The following is a 19,164-nucleotide window of genomic DNA, read 5'->3' on the forward strand; positions in this document are numbered from 1 at the left end:
ATTTTCATTTGTTGTCATTTGTAATCATCAAAATTAAACGAAATAAACATTTGAAATATATGAGTTTGTATGTAATGTATGAATATAATATACAAGTTTCACTTTTTAAATGGAATTACTGAAATCAATCTACTTTTTCATGATATTCTAATTTCATGACCAGCACCTGTATATAGGTTTCCTCTGAGTGCTCTGGGTTTGTCTTAGCCCCAGAAAACAGATCGTTCTGTGATTCAGTTTGTTGTAGTTGTGACAGCGAGTGTTCATCTGTTTTAGTTATGTGATGGGATTTGCTTTCCCTGTGCCCTTGCAGAAAATAAAGCAGTGTATCTGTCGGTGCCTTGATAAAAAAATTATAGACTTATAAACAAGGGCTGATTAAAAACTGCAGCATTTTCTCTCCTTGTTGTCCTCTTGTTCTCAGTTTTGAGCAATTCTGCATAAACTACTGCAACGAGAAGCTGCAGCAGCTTTTTATCCAGCTGACGCTCAAAGCTGAGCAGGAAGAATATGAAGCAGAAGGAATTGAGGTAAAAGAAGGACTAAGAGATTATTTAATCTTAATGTTCATTTGCTTTAATGTGAGTTAAATTGGAAATTGTTTTATTCCAAGTGGGAACCAGTTCAGTTTTTTAACAACAAGATCATCTGTGACCTGGTTGAGGAGAAGCACAGAGGAATCATTTCAATACTGGTATGTACTTCAAAGCCATTTATTCAGTGATTTATACACACACACACACACAACTGTTAATGTTTATTCTGCAGGATGAGGAGTGTCTCCGGCCAGGTGATGCCACAGATCTCACCTTCCTGGAAAGGTTGGAGGAAAAGATGGGAAATCACCCCCACTTTGTCACGTGAGTTAAACCTTTGTGTTTGTATGGTGTTGAAACTGTGAGTTAATTTACCACTGAAAGCATTCTAAAAGCAGTTGAACAGTAATCACAAACATGCTTTTTTCTTATAATTTTAACTCATATTTTATATTGGATTTGTTCAATTCATTATGTATACATGGTGAGTCCAAATAATGGAGCACAACTTTAAGGTCAACATCCCAAGCCTCTCGCTCCCCGTTCTTCTTTCTGACTCCACCTTTTCGGCTGCAGGCACAAACTGGCTGATAAAATGATCCGTAAGACTCTGGAGAGGGGAGATTTCCGTCTGTTGCATTACGCTGGGGAGGTCACCTACTGTGTTGTGGGTAAAAGAAACTAAAATATAGGCCCTTTTACTCAAACTTCAACCATATATCAAAATAACTGAATTGTAATTTGGCAGTTCTGTGACTCAGTTTGCTGCTTCTTCTTCTTTTTTATGTTGGAGGTTTTCTGGACAAAAACAATGACCTGTTATACAGAAACATTAAAGATGTAAGTCTACTGTTTTGTACTCAGAATTCATTAATAATGTGGGCTTATTGTAATTTGTTATTTGACAAATCCATATTAATGTTTCAACCCTCATCTTCTTGTAGCTGGTGTGTAGGTCAAAAAATGCTATAGTCAGTGAGTGCTTCTCCAGCATGGATCTAGACAACAAGAAAAGACCAGAAACAGTAAGTTAATCCACATTCAGCTCCTCACATCCCTTAACTGTAACATCTACTTTTATAATTCATTTATGACCAAGCACAGTTTTAAAGATCAGTTTCAGAGTTTTATATTTTTTTTATCAGCACATTCACAGTCTGTGAGCTGCTGTGGGATTTGACCCTCAGTTTGTCTCTGCAGGTAGCCACCCAGTTCAAGAGCAGCCTGCTGAAGCTGACAGAGATGCTCATGGCTAAAGAGGCCTGGTACATACGCTGCCTGAAATCTAATGAGTCCAAGCAGCAAGGTACATCAGCTGAGAGAAGGTTAATGGTAACAAAAAAAAAAAAAAGAAAGAATTTGACTAAATCAAATGTATAGACTGGGCCTGTTTGACTGTCCCACATTTGTAGGCCACTTTGATGAGGCCCTGATCAGACACCAGGTGAAGTACCTGGGCCTGATGGAGCACCTCAGAGTCCGACGAGCTGGTTTTGCTTATCGACGTAAATATGAGGACTTCTTAAAGAGGTACTGGAAGCCCGTGGCTTTTCACCTGAATGTATGATTGATTTTTTTTTCTTCAGAGATAAAAACTGGCTGTGTGGGTTATTTGGGTCATTTTGCAGATACAAACCTCTGTGCCCTGCCACCTGGCCTCACTGGAGGGGACTGCCTGCTGACGGTGTCGAGCTGCTGGCTCAGCATCTGGGCTACCTGCCTGATGAGTACAAAATGGGACGGTGAGGATAATTTTTATACTTCGAAAGGGCAAATGCACTTTCACACCAGTAATGACACAGAATAACAGCTCCTAATTTGATTTGTATAGAACCAAAATCTTCATTCGTCATCCCAGGACGCTTTATGCCACAGAAGATGCTTATGAGAAGTGCAAACACGAACTGGGTGCGTTTAAATTAAATCTTAAAGGCCTTTATCATCACCATTTAGTAATTTAGTTTTTCAATTTTGTGTTTTGCAGCAACACGACTCCAGGCCAAGTACAAAGGATACAAAGCAAAGGGGGAGTTCAGAAAACAGAAGGAAGCAGGTAAATATACGACATACACCCATGCCTGCAGGTGTTTTAGGTTTTTAGAGCATTTTATTTTCTTCTTTTCTCTCAAAATATTACCATTATTATGATATTTTAAAACAAGGCCTAAAAGTAAATGAAGAGAACTTTAATAAGCTAATTAACTAACTTATTTAATTGAGGAAATCATCACATTTTGGTGTGAAACTCTTGTGAATTTGTACCCACATCCTAACATTTCTGCTAACTATCAGCATTAAAATGTTTTTTTACCACTCCTCTGCACAGAACAACTTTAGCGCTGGGATCTTGTTTTCTTCTCATGAATAAACTCTTAGGTTGTTCCACACCAAGCCTCTGATATTTGTCTTTCAAAAAAGAAAGAAAAACAAAAAAAGTCAAAGTATCTGGCTGTTGTGATTCAGTCCACATCCAGATATTTTAACATTTTCCTTTATAATGCCTTCAAATAACTTAGAAGTCATTATTCCAGTAATGATAAAAAATAACTATGATACTACCACCACCATGTTTTACAGATAAAGTAAGGTTCTTATGCCTGAAAGCAGTTTTACTTTATTCAGATATAACACATCATTTAAATTTAAAGAGAATTTTATTTTTAAGTGTCAGCAAAACATTTTTTGTCAACATTTGTCTTTATGTCCAGGTTACTATAGATGGGTGGAAATGAAAGTTTTTAGAAGCAGTGGCTTTGACCAACAGATTATTGTTTTTAAATTCTTGTGATGTGGGTTTATAAAAAAATAACATAATTTATTATAAAAGACTTATTGTTTTGTTTTATTAAAAACTTGGATGGATGGATGGATGGATGGAGTAAATCTTGTTATGTTTTGGTCACACAACCTGTCCATTTTTACGTCCTTAGCCACTAAGATTGAAACTTGTTGGCGAGGAGCTCAGGCGAGGAAGGAAAAAGAGAAAAGGGCCTGGGCCGTAAAAGTCATCAAGAAGTGAGCAAGAAGATCAAAGTCCCAAATTATTACATATTCATATTCACATTCGTCTGTAGAATTGTTTCCTTGTGATCAAGTACTATTTTTTTACCATGTATTTCAGATTCATCAAAGCTTACATAAACAGAGGGCAATTAAAAACCACAGATAACTCTGAGTATCTGGCCTTTGTGAGGCAAAGTTACTTAAACAGACTGAAAAACAACCTGCCAGTGACTGTTCTGGATAAAACCACCTGGCTAACTCCTCCAGCTGTGATGACAGAGGTACGTCAACGCCTAGTAATAACCTAGGCAGTACTTTGACTCTGTGAATGACTTTAGTGTTTTCATAGGCATCAGAGGTGCTGCGTAAGCTTCACTACCGTCTGATGGTGCGGAAGTATGTGAGAGGAATCACACCTCAGAGGAAAGCTCAGGTAAGAAGCATCAAAGACATGATGCAAACTGGAAAACTGCTTTTCTTTTGTAGTAATCAAGCTATTATTTTCCATTCTCTCGTTCTACAGCTTCAGCTGAAGTTTATTACAAGCTGTATCTTCAAAGGCAAAAAGGAAAGTTATCCACAGAGCATCGCGCAGCCTTTTGCGAACACGAGAATCGGTGAGTCTCGGACAAAATCACACAATGTCATTTTAGTTTTGAACAGTTAAGATGACATAATTTACTACCTCTAGGTGACCAGGAGATAAACATGAGGGTTCTCAGTATGATCCGCAATGAGCACATTAAGGTAATAAAATAGGAAGATCGCTAATTTCAGCATCACTTCAACCAGCACTCACTGTTCTGTGTTTCTGTAGTACAGCGTTCCGGTGATTAAATATGACAGGAACGGCTTCAAACTGAGGCCAAGGCAGCTCATCCTCACTCAGACTGCTGCCTATGTGGTAGATGAGGCCAAAATCAAACAGAGAGTTCCTTACACCTCTCTCAAAGGTCAGTCAATGAAGATCAACGAAATTTCAAATAGTGGTCATCAAAAGTGAATCTTGTGCTAATTTATTTTTATTTTTTTCCTGACTTGTTGCAGGGGTTTCTGTCAGTAACTTAACTGATGGCCTCATTGTATTTCACATAACACGCGAAGACCCCAAACAAAAGGTAAGCCCTCCTTTTATATGCTGTGGATTTCGGCACAATTGTCACATTCATTTGTTGTGTTCATAGAAACGAAAAAATGTCTTACAGTTTTGAAGGGTGTCAAAGCAGCTTCGGCCCAAAGTTCCACCATCAACTTTGGGTTTTCTCGTTTCACAAAAATCCCATTGATTGCCATTGTTTTTTCTTACACATTTTGTCTGCGTCATACAACATACAGACAACCTAAAGACATAACGCACTATTTCCAATCAAGCCACATGTTCTGATGTATAATTTACATGTTTTATTTCAAAGCTGTGCAACAAAAAACAGGATAATTATGAAGTAAGAACGATGCTTCACAGCTTGTGCGTTGGCGCCCTTAATCAAATTTGGTGCAAATAAATCGAAGGGATAAAAAAGTGTTCGTTTGTTGGTGTCCTTACATTTAGTCTGCATTTCCCTCTGCTGGTTTCAGGGAGATCTGATAATGCAGTGTGAGCACTTGTTCGAGTGTCTGACCCAACTTAGCGTCATCGCTAACAAACAGAATGCTATCAAGGTGGTTCAGGGCAGGTGAGTTAGAGCTCTAAATATTAAAGGCTCAACTTCAGTACAGACAAATTGATTAAAAACGTATTTCTTTTACATTATGTTTCAGCATCAAAGTTGAAATCCAGCCAGGAAAAGAGACGGCAGTGGACTTTAGCACTGGACAGGAGCCAATGGCGTACAAAGCCAAGAATGGACACCTCATGGTGGTGAGTTCAGGCGGGTAATGAAGCAAATGGGCTGATGGGATGCTTAACGATCCCATTAAGGAAAGAGACACCGCATGAATCAGACTGTTTGTCCCCGCAGGTCGCCACTCGTACGAGGACACGGTAATGTGTGGGGGCCGAAGAAGAGACGCACAAGTGGCCCCTGCATATTTTATCTGGGGACCCTAAGGAGCGGATCGGTCTACAAAACACACACCTGAGACCAGAGACGGCAGCAGCTCGCAAGACATCCAGGATGAGCTTGCTTTATTAGAAACACACCGACTGTATCAAGAATTTAATCAAAAGTTCATTTCAACTTATCGTTATAGTATTACAGTTTTTCTGTGCTTAAACAAAAGGTTTCACACTAGTATCACATGTAAGGTTGAAACTTCTGACAAGCTGAGAAACTCAAACTGCTTCAACAAAGTAGGTAATTCTGCTTTTGGAATAAAGCCATATGTATTATGATTTTGTATTTTCACTGATAATATGTGAATAAAAAAAACAAACAAAATATTGTTTGTAGAAATTTATTTGTGATAAAGTGTATATAAATATAAAACATTTAAGTTTATTTTTGTACAACAGACCTACAAGAACTGCAACTGTTAGACATTTCAACTTAAACCTATAGTGTGCAAACAGTACAATCTCAGATGAATGCAGTGATGAAGGACAGGCCTAATTTGCCTCCCTGTTAAGAGCTTGTAGACAGGGTTCCCCTTCCTGGAACTGAGGTCTCCAATTACAGTCATTCACTTTAACCTCAGCAGACATCATTCTATCAGCCTGGTACATTTAACACTTCAGGTCACAGATTAAATTCCCTCCACTTACATAAAAGGATTTGTTTAATGGAGTGAAGAGAAACACGTCAATGGTAAAACTTAAAAACAGACCAAGCACTACAGTGAAATATTCCTTCCTTCTGTGGTGTCCTAACTACATAGAATTACATTTTAGATTAATTTTCAGCAGGCTACACACAGCCACGGTAACATCTAGGAGTAAAATACTGCCACCATGTGACCGCATTGTGTAAAACACCCGTTTCATCCACTGATGGCATCAAAGTGGACTTGTCAGAACCACAGTGAGAAAAAGATCATTTTCAGCTGATTTTAAGGTTTGATTTTTGTTCTTCTGTATTTCATGTAGAAGGCAGGACCTTTACATAACATATACTGAGAATTCTTTTTCCTTTTCGCTCCAAACACAATGATTAAACTGGTTGCCTGTTGTGCTGAACGCAAACTTCTCTAGTAGTTATTTTGGCTTACAAAAAGAAAACAATACAGCCTGAGTGCTTAACGAATAAGACAAGAAGAAACAAAAACACACAGTTACTTAAGTACTACACACTCATCTTACAGTGGTCTCCTAGAAAAGCTGGTAACAGTTGGGAAGGCAAAGAGACGGGTGCTGGGTGTTGTAAGGCACAAGCATGGTGCAGAGACTGTCCAGGGTCAGAGAAACAGGCAGCTGGGTCACAGGAGAGAGAGAGGTCACTGGTGGTGGTGTGTGCGGTCATCGGGTCGTTTGATATGAATCCGTCGAAAGCGCTCATTTCGTTCTCGCTCCTCTTCCTCGTCCAGACGATTAGATCGCCCCGCAGCGCCACCTGTAGCTTCTAGCAGAGCATTGTCTGGACCCCGATCGTCTTGAGACTCATACAGAAGGATGTTGAGGGTCTCCTCATAGATTCGTGCCTCAGGGAACTCAACCTAAGAGTTTCACAAGAAATGAAGAGAGAGTCGTTCAGAAAACTGTAGCTCTTTGAATAAACAAAATAAATAAATAAGAGTGCTCTAAATGCATGCTTACCTTGGTCTGCTTCTTTTCTGTGGCATAAACAATGGAAGTGCAACACACTTCAGCAATCTTACGACCCTGGCCATAAAATGACCAACAACAAATCTCATCTCCAATCACATCTTTGATGAACAGTACTCGACCATTGAACCGCAACGACAGCTTGTCAAACAGTTCAATATTTTTTAGCATGTTGTCATCAGAATTGCTGGATGAAAGAAAAAGAAAAAAAAAAGTGTAAAATGTTCATTTATTAGCACTTTTTTAAAATTATAAATGCTATATCCTGTAATCAGATGGAGGAAATTCACCTGGTATATGAATATTTGTTGTTGCTTCTGTTACACAGAAGTTTCACAGTAGGCTGTTAAAACAACAAAGTTTCTATATCACAAAAACATCTTTGTGGCAAATTTATCTTTATACTGAAACACAAATTAGGCACATTTTATGAAAAAAACAAAAAACAAACAAGACATACCTTATTTGAGGTTGCAATGAGTCTCTGCTCTTCTTTAGACGATGTCATGAGAGGCACTTTGCAAAGGGGTTCATATCTTACTTTATTCTGAAAAAAGGTTTTTACATTTATTATTATTATTTTAAACTAACTGTATTTAGCATGAAAAGAAATGTCACTGTTGTACAATAAATAATCTTGTACAGAGTAGTACCAAGATCATGAAAAAAGCAGCTCACCTTCATTTTTCTCATGTTGTTAAATAATAATTTTAGATAGTAGATATTTTTAAAATGAAAGGTAAAGATTTTAAATATATATATATCTATAGGCATTTTAACTTAACCTTAATTAAATACTTAAGCTGAAAAGGAACATTTAAGTATTCAGAATATTTGCCAAAGAAATCAATTGTTTACCTGCAGGGCAGCTGTACACTCATCAGCCAGGCCCTGGACCAGATAATACTTGGCCTCAGCCAGAAGCTCCTCAGTTTCCCTGCGGCTGTCCGGGAGTGGGACTGCTCCATCTCTAAGGTAGTTGAGGATCGTTCCAAAGTGTTTCCCACAGCGATCAATCAAGATCCAACCTAAAGATAAGACACGATTAGCAGCTATAAATGGAAACAATCCAATCAAAAGCAGCAGTGGTTAACACTACTTAAATTTTACATCCACAGCTCACCTTCACTATCTGTGAGCACCTCCATCCTGCCACTGAACATAGCTTTGAGCATTGTGTCCTGCTTGGTAAGTGTCTGCATTGTAGTGTAATACAGCGCTCCGCCCACATTTAGTTTCACATACTTGGAGCTGGGGCTGGAGCCTTTGAAAGATGTAGTCCGTGTTGTAGCTGCTGGCACAGCCGTGCTCACCACACTTTCGCCTGACATCTCTTCCTGGAGCAACACAAAACAAAACAAAGTGACAAATGGATCTCACTAAATGGTCCATCTCATGGTTCGCCTCAGTTTAAACTCTGATACACAATTTCCAGCATAAATCCTAGTTATTACGCTTGCTTGCTTGCAAGTCAGGTTTCCAAAGTTACTTCACGAAGTGGAGAAGAGCAGAGCAATTAATATATCCCCCACCCCCACCAAGTACTCTAGTTAAATGTACCTGTTGTCTTGCATTATTGTGTTGATCCGTTAAAAGGTTTGTTTTTTGGGTAGATTCTCAGTCATCCAGGACATGGCTAAAATTAGGAGTTTTTTTTTTTTAAACAGCAATCAGGTTTCTTATTTGATGAAGATGTTGTACTTCTGATCAGTGATTTCGCAATTCAAACCAAACTGTGTGGAGTAGGACGCCTTTAAATTGCATGAAAGCCTTAACATAATCTTTAAAAGTATGCTTCCTCTTTTTTGTTTTTTGCTTAGTAAATTGACTGGAGAGGACAACTCCTGTGAGTACTACCTGCTCCTGTGAGACACTTCCTACCATACCCATCCATACCATGCTCATCTCTTCTCTTACACAGTTCCAACCTTAAACTTTTTCAAATTCCAACCTTTGTCAGAGCTTCAAAACATTCTTTTTCTATAACTTTGGATATTCAACATTATTTCCTAAATATTTTTTTAATTCATTGATATTATCCAGCGATCCCTAGCCCTATTTTTTTTAACCAAAATCTAAGCAGAGTAAATTACATATTAGATTAAAGTACTACAATGGGGCGCTGGTAACTTCGGATTTCGCAGTTTGATCAAGTAAAGGAGTGTATAAAGAAAATATAGAGTTTTACAACGTGAAGGCTATCAATTACACGGGAGAAAAACTATGTTTCTGCTATGTTTGAATAAAGTTTATAGATTTTTATAACACAAATCCGTAATTAGTATTTCAATAGCCACCATGGGCCTAGAAAGCTAATTAGCATAAACCATTGTTGCCGATCATGTTCTATTGCAAGTAAATGACTGACTATTACAGCATAAGGTGATAAAAATAACTATTTTAAATAATGTAATTAACAGGCCGATATTTTGCCATTGAGTTAAAAGACATATACTTACCATAGAATCAACAGCACACTCCGTAGAAGCAGCTTGCTAACGCCAGCCAGCTAACAACCACTTCCTTCCGCTGATCGCTGCGCAGTTACAAAAATGACGTCAACCGTTCCTAACGCGGTTTAAAGAGACAGATAGCAATATTTAGTGAACTTTGTAGTGTTTTTCTACTAAGAGTACATCAGAAAACAAATATTTATGGACCAATTCACTTTCACACAATTAAAGAACCACCGTAATTGATCAAAACGGTTTTATTTTACTTTAGACTGAACGTTTCCGCTAATCAAGGAGTAACAGTGAAATAGGTCCCCCCTTCACCGCCCACCCACTGATGTGCCCACCCAACACGTTAAATTGAATCTATATTCGACACAAACCCCCATCAAAAGTCACTGTTATTACTACACAAAACATCGATCAATTGGCTAGTCCCACACTTGCTATTATTGTGAAGTTTTGTATCGCAACTTGTTCGTGAACATTATTGTTACCCGGAATCATTTAATGCGACACAAGGGATTAATGGCTGCAGTCAATGTAGGCTTCTCATCTCATTGTTTACATTTCAAAGCGGTGTGTTCCCTGCGTTAGAAAACCTGACATCGATACGGGAATTAACATCACCCCAACATAATGCTTAATATCTCTAAATGTATGTAAAATATTAACATATAGTTAGCATCAAGCCGACAAGTTGCGAAGTAGTCCCCGTGTGAGCTAACCATCGCTGCTTGCTTTATCTTCACTCTGTCGTTACTTGCTTTACAAGATGCCAAGTTAGTCCTCTTATTATTTGTCCTTCCTCCTGTTTGGATGTCACGGACAGACAAATGATTAAGAAGGTATAGCGTCAGGTGAGCCTAAAGGCCAGACAAAATCTTCCCGTCAGTGTCACAGGTAAGTTTCCGAATAGATTCAAATAAACAACATTATCCAACTTTTTGAGATGTAAAAAAAAACAGATATCGACAGTGACGCTATTTTAAAAACGACCATTAATGCCATTGTACAGATTTCAGAAGCACTAAGTGATTTGCATTCTTTTTTTTTTTTTGGGGGGGGGGTACCCCACCTCTAGGGTGAAAAAATGTTTAGTGTCCCTCAAAGCTCCAAGTCCGAGTTCCTGGACAAAGCCAGGCAGGCTAGAGAGGAAAGAAAGGGACATAAAGAGAAGGAGAAAGCAGCAGCAACCATTCAAGCTCTGGTCAGGAGATTCCTTTGTCGCTGCAGGCTCCAGAGGCAAATAAGGTGAAGAGCTGTTATTGTTTTTTTTTCTTTAAATTCAAACAAGTAAATGTTTCTTAATTTCACATTTTGAAAGTTACTCTGTATTCCCAGGAAAGAGGTTGATGACTATTTTCAAGCCAACGAAACCGGGACAACAAAGAGAAATGCTCTTTCCATTTTCAAAATTGTTCGGAAATTACTGTTCATATACAGCCAAGATGATAAGACGGTGAGTTCCTGTCTGTTTTTAACATTGATTAACAAATATGGAGTACATGTGGGGGTTGGAAGTCACATGCATATATTTCATTAAAAAAATACTGTACGTTATCATTCCATGGACAATTTCTTATCAGCAATATAAAAAAGACACTCACCTGCATATTTGCACACATACTGTATTTAAAAGGCTCTCCAGTCATTAATAAAATAACATTTTCTTAATTTGTCAATAACTGTGTGACTTGAAATAACTATAATTACGATTTTTAGAGATTTGAGAAGCTCTGTCGTGCTATTCTGGCTAGCATGGAGGTGGAAAACGAACCTAAAGTAAGTGTGTTTATGTAGATACATTCCACATAACAAACATTTATTCAAATCTGTCTTTCTCTCAGTGAATGTTCTCAAATCTGGTTCTTAGGTCTGGTATGTTTCCTTGGCTCTTTCCAAAGACCTCACCATTCCCTGGCTCAAACAGATTAAAGATGTGTTGTGGACCTGCTGTCAGTTACTGAAAAATTTAAAGGTTAGTCCTAATAAGGTGTTGGAAAAATAGGTTTTGATTTGAATTCTATTGTTGTAATTGTACATCATGCTGTCATGTTTGGGACTTTTTTAGCCAGACATACTTCAAGACAACAAGTTAGTCACACTGTACCTCACCATGCTGGTGACCTTCACTGATACGTCAACGTGGCGGATCATCCGAGCGAAAGGTGAGTCTCAAGTAGAAACACATCTATTGTTATCACATGACATGCTTTTTTTTCAAAGAGAAACATAATAGAGATACATAACTTCCCATCAATGTTGCAGGTGAAGCTCTCAGACCTGCTTTGACGAGGATTTGTGAAAACATCATGGGCCATCTCAATCAAAAGGGATTCTATTCAATATTGCAGGTTGACCATTACATTTCATATTTGTACATTTTTTTTAAACAATAAATGATAAGAAGGGGCATCTTTTTTTCCCTACACTTTCGTTTCAGCTGATTTTTTTTATTTGAAAATACATGTTATATGTGAACATTTATAACATTTATTATGTTTAGATTTTGCTGACCAATGGCTTGGCTCGTTCTAAACCATCCCTCTCCAAAGGAACTCTGACAGCCATTTTTACTTTGTCACTGAGGTAAGTTCCTGAGCTAATTCAGTGGAGGGAGCACCATAGTAGCTGTTTTGTTGTAGCTGTTTTTATTGTTTCTAGACTCCTTTTTATTCTGAACCTAATATTTTACAGGCCAGTCATTGCTGCTCACTTCTCAGACAACCTGCTAAGATCATTCCTCATCCACATCATGTCAGTTCCTGCCATTGTGTACCACCTTAATGTGCTGACTCCAGAGGTAAAACCCTTTGCTTTGTGTTTTTGTTATATTGCGAAAACTGTATGTATTAATCTGAAATGTTTGACCTGATATCTGCTTTGATTCAACAGTGCATGGCATCCATTCAGACGCATGAACTGCTGCGGAAGTTCATTTTGTTTCTCAGTCGGGAGGAACAGTGTCTGGACATCTGCGTGTGTCTTGAGGGCAGCCACACACTCTGCTTACTTGGTATGGTATATTGGATGAATAAAACAAATGTTTGTATTTTCAATCTGTTTTTTTAACTTCTCCCACATGACTCCATCCTTCTCTTCTTTGCCAGGCAACCTGATTTACTTGGGTTACCTGAATGAGAAAGTCACAGAAGAGGAGGCCAACCATTTTGTGAAGGACCTGACTGACATGCTGTCCTACTGCCAGAGATATGTGTCACAGAAGAAGTCCAACCTGACCCACTGGCACCCCGTCCTGGGCTGGTTCTCTCAAACTGTAGACTACGGGTCAGTGGAAATCTCTAATACTTTACCTGTAAACTGAACTGGCCTTATAATGTCAAGCATTCAAAGATGATTTAACAAATTAAATCTGCCTGATTCTTAAAGAGGAAAAAACAGTTTGTAAAACTCAGAAAGAATTGATAACCACTTCCTTAAAAATGATTTGTTTTCACAAAAATTAAAGGAATTGATAGCATTCATGTAAAGATCTATTTTGCAACCTCTGACACAAATATTGTCTTTGCTCAGTTTTGTTTTTATATAAATTGCATTGGGCTCTAGAGAGGTGTATATATGTCGTTTGTTATTTATTTAAAATACTTAAGGGTTAATTGAAAACAACTTTTTTGTAACTGAATACTTTTTTGTTGAACAGATATCAAGTTGATTTTGTCTTCTTTCCTTTTAAGTCTAAATGAGTCGATGCCACTCGTCACCAAACAACTTCAGTACCTGTGGGGCGTGTCTGTAATCCGGACGCTCTTCAGTGATGTCCTCTCCAAAAAGCTGGAGAGTCAGGAGCCCACTCCTCCACCCCCACAGCCAAGCACATCTCAAAACAATCTGCCAGTGAAAAGTAAGTTAAGGAATGCAAACCATGCTCTGTGAAAACGCCTTCAGTCTTTTTTTGTTTGTTTTACTGACGAGATGCAATGTTATGGTTGTTTTAAGATCTCTTCAAGAGAGCATTTCAGAAGTCAGCTTCAGTTCGAAACATTCTGAAACCAGTCGGAGGGAAGCGAGTTGACTCAGCTGAAGTTCAGAAAGTGTGCAGCATCTGCGTCCTCTACCAGACTGCTCTGTCCACACTGACGCAAATACGCCTCCAGATTCTCACTGGTCAGTAACAATTGAACGTTTTCTGGTGTTATGCACTTGTACATGAGCATAATGACATGTGGCCCTGTTCTTTTTTTGGGGGGGGGGTTGTTTTTCAGGTCTGACACATCTGGATGACCTTTTGCCCAAACTGTGGGCCTTCATCTGTGAGCTTGGACCTCAGGGGGGCCTCAAACTCTTCATGGAGTGCCTGAACAACGACACGGAAGAGTCCAAACAGCTTCTGGCCATGCTCATGCTCTTCTGTGACTGCTCACGTCACCTCATAACGTAATTCTGCACATCTCTACAGGGTTTAGCATAAGATGGACTAAATGTTAACAATTTTTGTGACACTCTTTTGAGCATCCTTGTTTTGCACTTGGATTGAACTCTGTCTGTAAACTCCTTTGAGATGACTTGTGGTTTGATGCCATATAAAAAAACTGAATTGAATTTCACAGAATTCTGGATGACATTGAAGTGTACGAAGAACAGACCTCCTTCAAACTGGAAGAGCTCATCACCATCTCCTCTTTTCTGAACACATTTGTGTTCAAGATGATTTGGGATGGCATCTTGGGTGAGTGTGGAAACCTGTCATAAAATTAACAACGGTTGTACCTCATTTGATTGAAAACTGTTTTTTTTTAAAACATATTTTGCGTTTTACAGAAAATGCAAAAGGAGAGAAACTGGAGCTGTTCCACAGTGTTCACGGTTGGCTGATGGTGCTTTATGAACGAGACTGCAGGCGGCGCTTCACTCCTGATGACCACTGGCTCCGCAAGTAAACACAAAACTCCAAATCATTGACGGCAGACATTTTGGCCTTCAGTTTAAGGTTTCACATTCAATGTTCAATGATCAATGTTTCTGGTGGTGCATTCAGGGATTTGAAGCCTAACTTGTTGTTCCAAGAACTGGAAAAAGGCAAGAAGAGAGCTCAGCTTTTACTGCAGTACATCCCACATGTTATCCCACATAAAAACGTGAGTCAATAGGATGCTTTTTTGTCATTCATGTTGATGTCATTCTCACTTCCTGTGTAGCAATTAAACGTCTCCCTCATTTCAGAGGGTGCTGCTGTTCAGAAACATTGTCACAAAGGAAAAAGAAAGTTTAGGATTGGTTGAAACAAGCTCTGCCTCACCCCACGTCACCCACATTACCATTCGTCGTTCTCGGATGCTGGAGGTATTCAGTCAGAAGATTTGTGTTTTTTGTAATGGCAACAAATGATGATGTGTCCCTTTTAGTATATAATAACACTTTCATTTCCCTGTCTGAAGGACGGATACGACCAGCTCCGCAGGTTACCGGTGAATTCTATAAAAGGGGTCATTCGAGTGAAGTTCGTAAACGACCTCGGTGTGGACGAGGCTGGAATCGATCAAGATGGCGTTTTCAAAGAGTTTCTGGAGGAGATCATTAAGAAAGTTTTCAATCCCGCTCTTAATCTGTTCAAGGTAACCCAGACAAACATCTTGCCATAAATATACCCCCACATTTCCCACCCGTCAAATTCCCCTGTTTGGTTTGATGCCGTTTCTGTTTTTTCATTTTTATCAGACGACAAGCGGAAATGAAAGACTATATCCTTCACCTACATCTTACATCCACGAGAATCATTTGCAGCTGTTTGAGTTTGTAGGGAAGATGCTTGGGAAAGCTGTTTATGAGGTACGTTTTCCTGTCATAAAGTAATCACTCTGTATTCTGGCTCTGACTTTGCTGCCGGGATGATCCTCAATGAATGTTTGGTCCGTCTTCTCAGGGAATTGTCGTGGACGTCCCGTTTGCTTCCTTCTTCCTCAGTCAAGTCTTGGGCCACCATCACAGCACTTTTTACAGCTCTATTGATGAGCTCCCCTCACTGGACTCAGAGTTTTACAAAAACCTCACCTCCATCAAGGTCTGACAAGTTTAACTTGAAACATTATTTTTCTTATTCATCAAACTTTTATCTGTAAGTCACAGTTTCTTATGTCAATTCCTTTTTTTGTCAGCGCTATGATGGAGATGTGGGGGATCTGGGACTGACGTTGTCGTATGATGAAGACGTTATGGGGCAGGTAAATATGGTGACATAAATTTACTCTTATCACATATTTAAAATTCACAATACCTAATATTTCTTTACAGCTTGTCTGTCATGAGTTGATACCTGGAGGAAAGACAATGCCAGTCACCAATGAAAACAAGTATGTAAATTAAGATTCAGCTCAAATATAAACATCTTGATCCTTTTTTATTTTAAAAGGTCTCATTGGCCAGGTGTTTAGGACTCAGTAGAAATCATGTTCAGCATCTGGGTTTGTCTTCTCCGTCTTCTGCAGGATCAGCTACATCCATTTGATGGCTCACTTCCGGATGCACACGCAGATTAAAGAGCAAACAGCTGCTTTCATTCGGGGCTTCCGCAGCATCATTAATCCCGAGTGGCTGCACATGTTTTCCACACCCGAGGTTCAGCGGCTTATCTCAGGAGATAACGCTGAGATTGATCTAGATGATCTCAAGTATGAAGCTTTTTACTTCGGTCATCTTTTGTTATTCGTCCAATGAGACCAGTGTGATTCGATAAAGGCCCGTACGACACGCTCATCAGTCTTCTTCTGTTCCTCAGGAAACACACCGTCTACTACGGAGGTTTTCACAGCAGTCATCGTGTCATCATCTGGCTGTGGGACATCCTGTCTAGTGACTTTAATGCTGAAGAGAGAGCAATGTTCCTTAAAGTATGTTGTTGTTTTTTTACACAACCAGATGCTTTTTTTTTTTGCTGCCACTAGTTGGTATAACATCTGTTGTCTTTAAATATTTTCAACAGTTTGTTACCAGCTGCTCAAGGCCACCTCTTCTAGGTTTTGCGTACCTCAAACCACCTTTTTCCATCCGCTGTGTGGAAGTTTCTGATGATCAGGTAAAATCCCTCTCCCCCCCAAAAAACATTAAAGTGTTTCCAGATGCCGATAGTATGTAATATATGAAAAGAGATTAGAAATGAATTAGCCAAGATGGCACAGAAGTAAATATTTTGAGCTTTTCTTTAAGGAATTGAACTGGAGGTCTTCCCCTATTTGTAAAAATTTATAACTAAACTTAACTATAAAGAAGGTGTTTTTTATTTTACTTTTTATCATAATAAACTGTGGTTCTTTTTTTAATATTAACACTCTAAAAAGTTGATATTCAGCACAATATTTAGCTCGGTTAGTTTTGATTGAAAACTGAAAAAGCAGAATCTGTGTCAGCACCTGAATAATAAAAATAATTTATACGTGCCCTGATGAATGCATTCGGTTTTCACATTTTGCCCGCTGCATGCAGGACACTGGAGACACCCTCGGCAGCGTCCTCAGGGGCTTCTTCACCATCCGAAAGAAGGAGCCCGGCGGTCGACTTCCCACTTCATCGACGTGCTTCAACTTGCTCAAGCTGCCCAACTACAGCAAGAAGAGCATCCTGCGCGACAAACTGCGCTACGCCATCAGCATGAACACGGGCTTCGAGCTCTCCTAACTCTTGCTGCATTTGGCTAATCTGCACAGGAGGCTTGTGTTACAACAGCGAGAACCAAGCAAGAGGCTCAGTTTACCTGGACTGCAGCCATCAGTCTAATAAACGGGGGGAATCAAGAAAGACACTGATAGTCTTCTTTTGCTCTTCTTGAGCTCCGATGGAGTGAAAACTACTGAATCTCCCCAAGCAAAAAGGATACAGCTCCTGCAACACAGTTTATTTTTAACCCCCCCGCCTCATCTTATTTAAAGTGAATATATCACATATAGATATACAATGGTTAGATCTTTGTTTCTCAGGCTTAACAGAATCATTCTTGGATCTAACGCCACCCTTTGAAGAGAACTGGAAAGCAATACAGACGCAGAGCAAGCCATTAGACACATTATTGACACGCTCAAGTATAACTGTACGAGGCATTAATACACGGATAAGTTTGGATTCCATCATCCGGGCAACTTTAAGCAAATATTGAATGAGTATTTAAACATTTTTCTGAAAAAAAAGCATCTTTTACTAAAGAAGACAAAGTCATTTATTTAACCTTTTTGAAGGAGAGTTGGCTCAGAAAAAGGGTCCTGCAACTTTAACCTTGTGTCCCATTTTGAGGAAGTGCATTTGACCTCCCTGTTGCAGTAACCCACAGGACATCAGCCTTCTGATTTTAATATTCTCTTGAGGTTTGGGAAAATATCCTTGGCCTCAGTTATGTTGACGGAGTAAGAAACATTTTTAAAAAGTCTGATCACGCTATTGTTGGATATGAAGATGATGTCCTTGCTGTAGCATCAGTTACCTTTAAGAAAAAGAAAAAAAAAACAACAAAGAACTGGAACTGTTTTTATCAATATTTGCATCTGCAGAGTAGCACATATGATCCAGCTCTGCTCAACACTTTAAAAACATGGGGAGTTTGTGTATTTTAAGCTAGGAAACCATTCTGACTTCACCTCTGATTTAGTGCCTCATGTTTCGCCATCACCCCTTTGCTATCACACGTGTGACCGTATTCCAGCTCCAACCAAGAACGGCATAAATTGGAAACAAAAGCCATAAAAAATGGGGACTGTGGTCTGGACTTCATCTCTTAACAAGGCAAAGCGATAACTCAACCTCTGTACTATCACCACAGCAACCATGGACGGTTTAAGTTGATCTCTCGCTGATTTTTTGTGGACTTTTCAAGCCATGCGGAAAAAAACAACAACTTTGAGGTCTGGCAACCTTTTGAAATGATGTCATTGACTGACTGATTGGACGATGTTCCCTTGGAAACGTTGCACTTGTTTTTGGGGTTTGCGGCTGTTTGGAGGGGAAAGAAAGAGACAAGAAAGTGAATGTGACTTTAGAAGCCTAAATATTACTTTTAACAGGGTTCAGAACGGGAAAGAAGTTTGTTTTTACCAGACAAGGGACTGCAACTTTCCTTCAAAGAAAGTAAAAATAGCAAATCTTTATCAAGTTCTTTATTATGCAAAAAAAGGTTTTTTTTTGTTATGAATGAGTATGGATACTTTTGTTAGTAACTAATTTAACTAGTTATACAATGGCCACTAACGTGTGGAAACAGTTAAAAATGATTTATAATGAAAATGCTATCATTACATATATATATGTATGAATAACGCTGGATATTATCTTCTATCTACTCATAAGAGTTTCAAATCTGACAAATCAGAGGAGGATCATACTTCGGTTTAGCACCTTTTTAGTCTTTACGAACAAGAATAGGAAACACTGCAAATGATTTTTTTTTTTTTTTACACACTACAGTGAGTATGTATTGTGTAAGAGAGATGAAAGATACCTCAGATGCTTGTTTTATGTCTCTTATGAGCTCACT

At 38.9% G+C, this 19,164-nt stretch overlaps 3 protein-coding genes across 3 annotated transcripts in view; 2 read left to right on the forward strand and 1 right to left on the reverse strand.

The window, feature by feature from the left end:
- Window positions 1-5,877, forward strand: part of myo1ha (myosin IHa) — an 11,263-nt gene extending 5,386 nt beyond the window's left edge. The window contains exons 11-31 of the mRNA XM_025005380.2: window positions 425-530; window positions 614-694; window positions 769-860; window positions 1,113-1,207; window positions 1,330-1,376; window positions 1,481-1,561; window positions 1,737-1,842; window positions 1,949-2,066; window positions 2,165-2,278; window positions 2,368-2,444; window positions 2,521-2,589; window positions 3,467-3,551; window positions 3,658-3,820; window positions 3,889-3,972; window positions 4,063-4,156; window positions 4,231-4,286; window positions 4,357-4,492; window positions 4,587-4,657; window positions 5,115-5,212; window positions 5,298-5,397; window positions 5,498-5,877. Of these exons, the coding sequence (XP_024861148.2) occupies window positions 425-530; window positions 614-694; window positions 769-860; window positions 1,113-1,207; window positions 1,330-1,376; window positions 1,481-1,561; window positions 1,737-1,842; window positions 1,949-2,066; window positions 2,165-2,278; window positions 2,368-2,444; window positions 2,521-2,589; window positions 3,467-3,551; window positions 3,658-3,820; window positions 3,889-3,972; window positions 4,063-4,156; window positions 4,231-4,286; window positions 4,357-4,492; window positions 4,587-4,657; window positions 5,115-5,212; window positions 5,298-5,397; window positions 5,498-5,524 (1,900 nt within the window). The 3' untranslated portion in view covers window positions 5,525-5,877. The remainder of the gene's footprint in view (window positions 1-424; window positions 531-613; window positions 695-768; window positions 861-1,112; window positions 1,208-1,329; window positions 1,377-1,480; window positions 1,562-1,736; window positions 1,843-1,948; window positions 2,067-2,164; window positions 2,279-2,367; window positions 2,445-2,520; window positions 2,590-3,466; window positions 3,552-3,657; window positions 3,821-3,888; window positions 3,973-4,062; window positions 4,157-4,230; window positions 4,287-4,356; window positions 4,493-4,586; window positions 4,658-5,114; window positions 5,213-5,297; window positions 5,398-5,497) is intronic.
- A 40-nt stretch (window positions 5,878-5,917) lies between these two features.
- Window positions 5,918-9,876, reverse strand: kctd10 (potassium channel tetramerization domain containing 10). Its single transcript, XM_017413631.3, has 7 exons — window positions 9,696-9,876; window positions 8,360-8,573; window positions 8,095-8,264; window positions 7,697-7,783; window positions 7,527-7,579; window positions 7,228-7,423; window positions 5,918-7,127 (listed from the first exon to the last, which is right to left on the reverse strand). Exons 1-7 carry the CDS (start codon window positions 9,696-9,698, stop codon window positions 6,909-6,911), a joined length of 942 nt encoding a protein of 313 aa, XP_017269120.1. The 5' UTR covers window positions 9,699-9,876; the 3' UTR covers window positions 5,918-6,908.
- Window positions 9,877-10,080: 204 nt separating this feature from the next.
- ube3b (ubiquitin protein ligase E3B) lies at window positions 10,081-18,785 on the forward strand. Its single transcript, XM_017413980.3, has 27 exons — window positions 10,081-10,592; window positions 10,774-10,943; window positions 11,034-11,151; window positions 11,415-11,474; window positions 11,566-11,670; window positions 11,764-11,860; window positions 11,961-12,046; window positions 12,199-12,281; window positions 12,390-12,495; window positions 12,588-12,708; window positions 12,803-12,980; window positions 13,388-13,554; window positions 13,650-13,817; window positions 13,916-14,087; window positions 14,261-14,379; window positions 14,472-14,586; window positions 14,689-14,788; window positions 14,874-14,993; window positions 15,089-15,265; window positions 15,369-15,479; window positions 15,574-15,711; window positions 15,806-15,871; window positions 15,942-16,000; window positions 16,136-16,318; window positions 16,426-16,537; window positions 16,630-16,722; window positions 17,130-18,785. Exons 2-27 carry the CDS (start codon window positions 10,783-10,785, stop codon window positions 17,319-17,321), a joined length of 3,207 nt encoding a protein of 1,068 aa, XP_017269469.1. The 5' UTR covers window positions 10,081-10,592; window positions 10,774-10,782; the 3' UTR covers window positions 17,322-18,785.
- The last annotated feature ends 379 nt before the right edge of the window (window positions 18,786-19,164 follow it).

Source organism: Kryptolebias marmoratus, linkage group LG1 (assembly GCF_001649575.2).
Source record: "Kryptolebias marmoratus isolate JLee-2015 linkage group LG1, ASM164957v2, whole genome shotgun sequence".
Taxonomy (NCBI): Eukaryota; Metazoa; Chordata; class Actinopteri; order Cyprinodontiformes; family Rivulidae; genus Kryptolebias; species Kryptolebias marmoratus.

Bases quoted from the DNA above. Each gene is read 5' to 3' on its own strand.
- ube3b (XM_017413980.3), top strand. From the start codon at position 10,783: ATGTTTAGTGTCCCTCAAAGCTCCAAGTCCGAGTTCCTGGACAAAGCC. The intron at 12,709-12,802 runs GTATGGTATATT...CTTCTTTGCCAG, and splicing joins CCACACACTCTGCTTACTTG to GCAACCTGATTTACTTGGGT. The intron at 16,538-16,629 runs GTATGTTGTTGT...TATTTTCAACAG, and splicing joins AGAGAGCAATGTTCCTTAAA to TTTGTTACCAGCTGCTCAAG.
- kctd10 (XM_017413631.3), bottom strand. The intron at 7,580-7,696 runs GTATGTCTTGTT...TTGTTTTAACAG, and splicing joins TCATTGCAACCTCAAATAAG to CCTACTGTGAAACTTCTGTG. The intron at 7,424-7,526 runs GTGAATTTCCTC...TCTTTCATCCAG, and splicing joins AACAAATATTCATATACCAG to CAATTCTGATGACAACATGC.